The 1,153-nt window shown below is 32.8% G+C and overlaps 1 protein-coding gene across 1 annotated transcript; it reads right to left on the reverse strand.

Annotated features, from left to right (window-relative positions):
• On the reverse strand, positions 1-408 carry LOC125865168 (histone H2B.3-like). The gene has a single exon (XM_049545355.1). It carries the CDS (start codon positions 406-408, stop codon positions 1-3), a length of 408 nt encoding a protein of 135 aa, XP_049401312.1.
• Between the last annotated feature and the right edge of the window lie 745 nt (positions 409-1,153).

Genomic DNA, 1,153 nt, shown 5'->3' on the forward strand with positions numbered 1-1,153 from the left:
CTAAGAGCTAGTGAATTTGGCAACCGCCTTAGTGCCCTTAGATACAGCATGCTTGGCCAATTCACCAGGGAGAACCAATCGGACAGCAGTTTGAATCTCCCGAGAAGTGATGGTAGGCTTCTTGTTGTACCTAGCAAGCTTAGTAAACTCCTCAGCAAGCCTCTCAAAGATATCATTGATGAAGTTGTTCATGATTCCCATAGCCTTGCTTGAAATCTCTATATCTGGATGAACCTGTTTCAGCACCTTGAAGATGTAGATCTTGTAAGTATCGGCATAATTCATTGATCTCTTATTCTTCTTGTCTCTGTTGGCGTCCTTAGGAAAGTTCTTGCCAGCCTTTGATTTCATAGCGGCAGTGGCAGGAGCCTTCTCAGCCGACGACTTCTTCTCTGCATTTTGTGCCATTGAAGGGAAGAATTCAGAAATTGGGGGGATTTTGGAGTTTGAATTGTGTGAAGTGAAAGAGATGCATAGGTTTATTATATAGGAATTTGGGGCTACATATTCATTGGTTAGTTTTGTATGACGCGGATACTGAATTTGAACCGTTAGATGTTATAGTCAATCATCGGTGTAAAAGGAAAGTGAATTAAATTAAAGTAGATCTCTTTCCTAGTTAATATGAAACATTTGTTCAAAACAAGGATTATAATTCCATATGGGATAAATAATAATTTTTTAATATTTTGGTTTATAATTTATCCTGATATCAGCTAATATCAATTAAATATGGAATAAATATAATTTCAAATTTGATAGTGAAATAAATAAATATTTCTTAAGGGTATTTTTGTGTTTAAAAGTTGTCCAACTCTTACTTTTTTTAAATACTTGTTTTTTGACATGTGCATGCACGTGATTACTAATTCACAAAATATATGTTATAGTAAATAATATTGCTTATTTCGGTGAAGATTTGAATACTAAGTTTAGCACAAAATAATATTGCAGATTCTTTTGTTAATGTTCAATGTGGATCGTCATATATATCTCATATTCACACAAACCTAAGAAGATCGTCAATGAGAAATTTTATTAGTTAAATGCATTAAATTATATATTTATTTCAATTTGATGAAGTTCAATCGTGTAATTAGTCATATCTCACTAATATTACCTTATAGACGATATTTGTTGTGTATTTTTCTTG

Source organism: Solanum stenotomum, chromosome 5 (genome assembly GCF_019186545.1).
Source record: "Solanum stenotomum isolate F172 chromosome 5, ASM1918654v1, whole genome shotgun sequence".
In the NCBI taxonomy this organism is placed as follows: domain Eukaryota; kingdom Viridiplantae; phylum Streptophyta; class Magnoliopsida; order Solanales; family Solanaceae; genus Solanum; species Solanum stenotomum.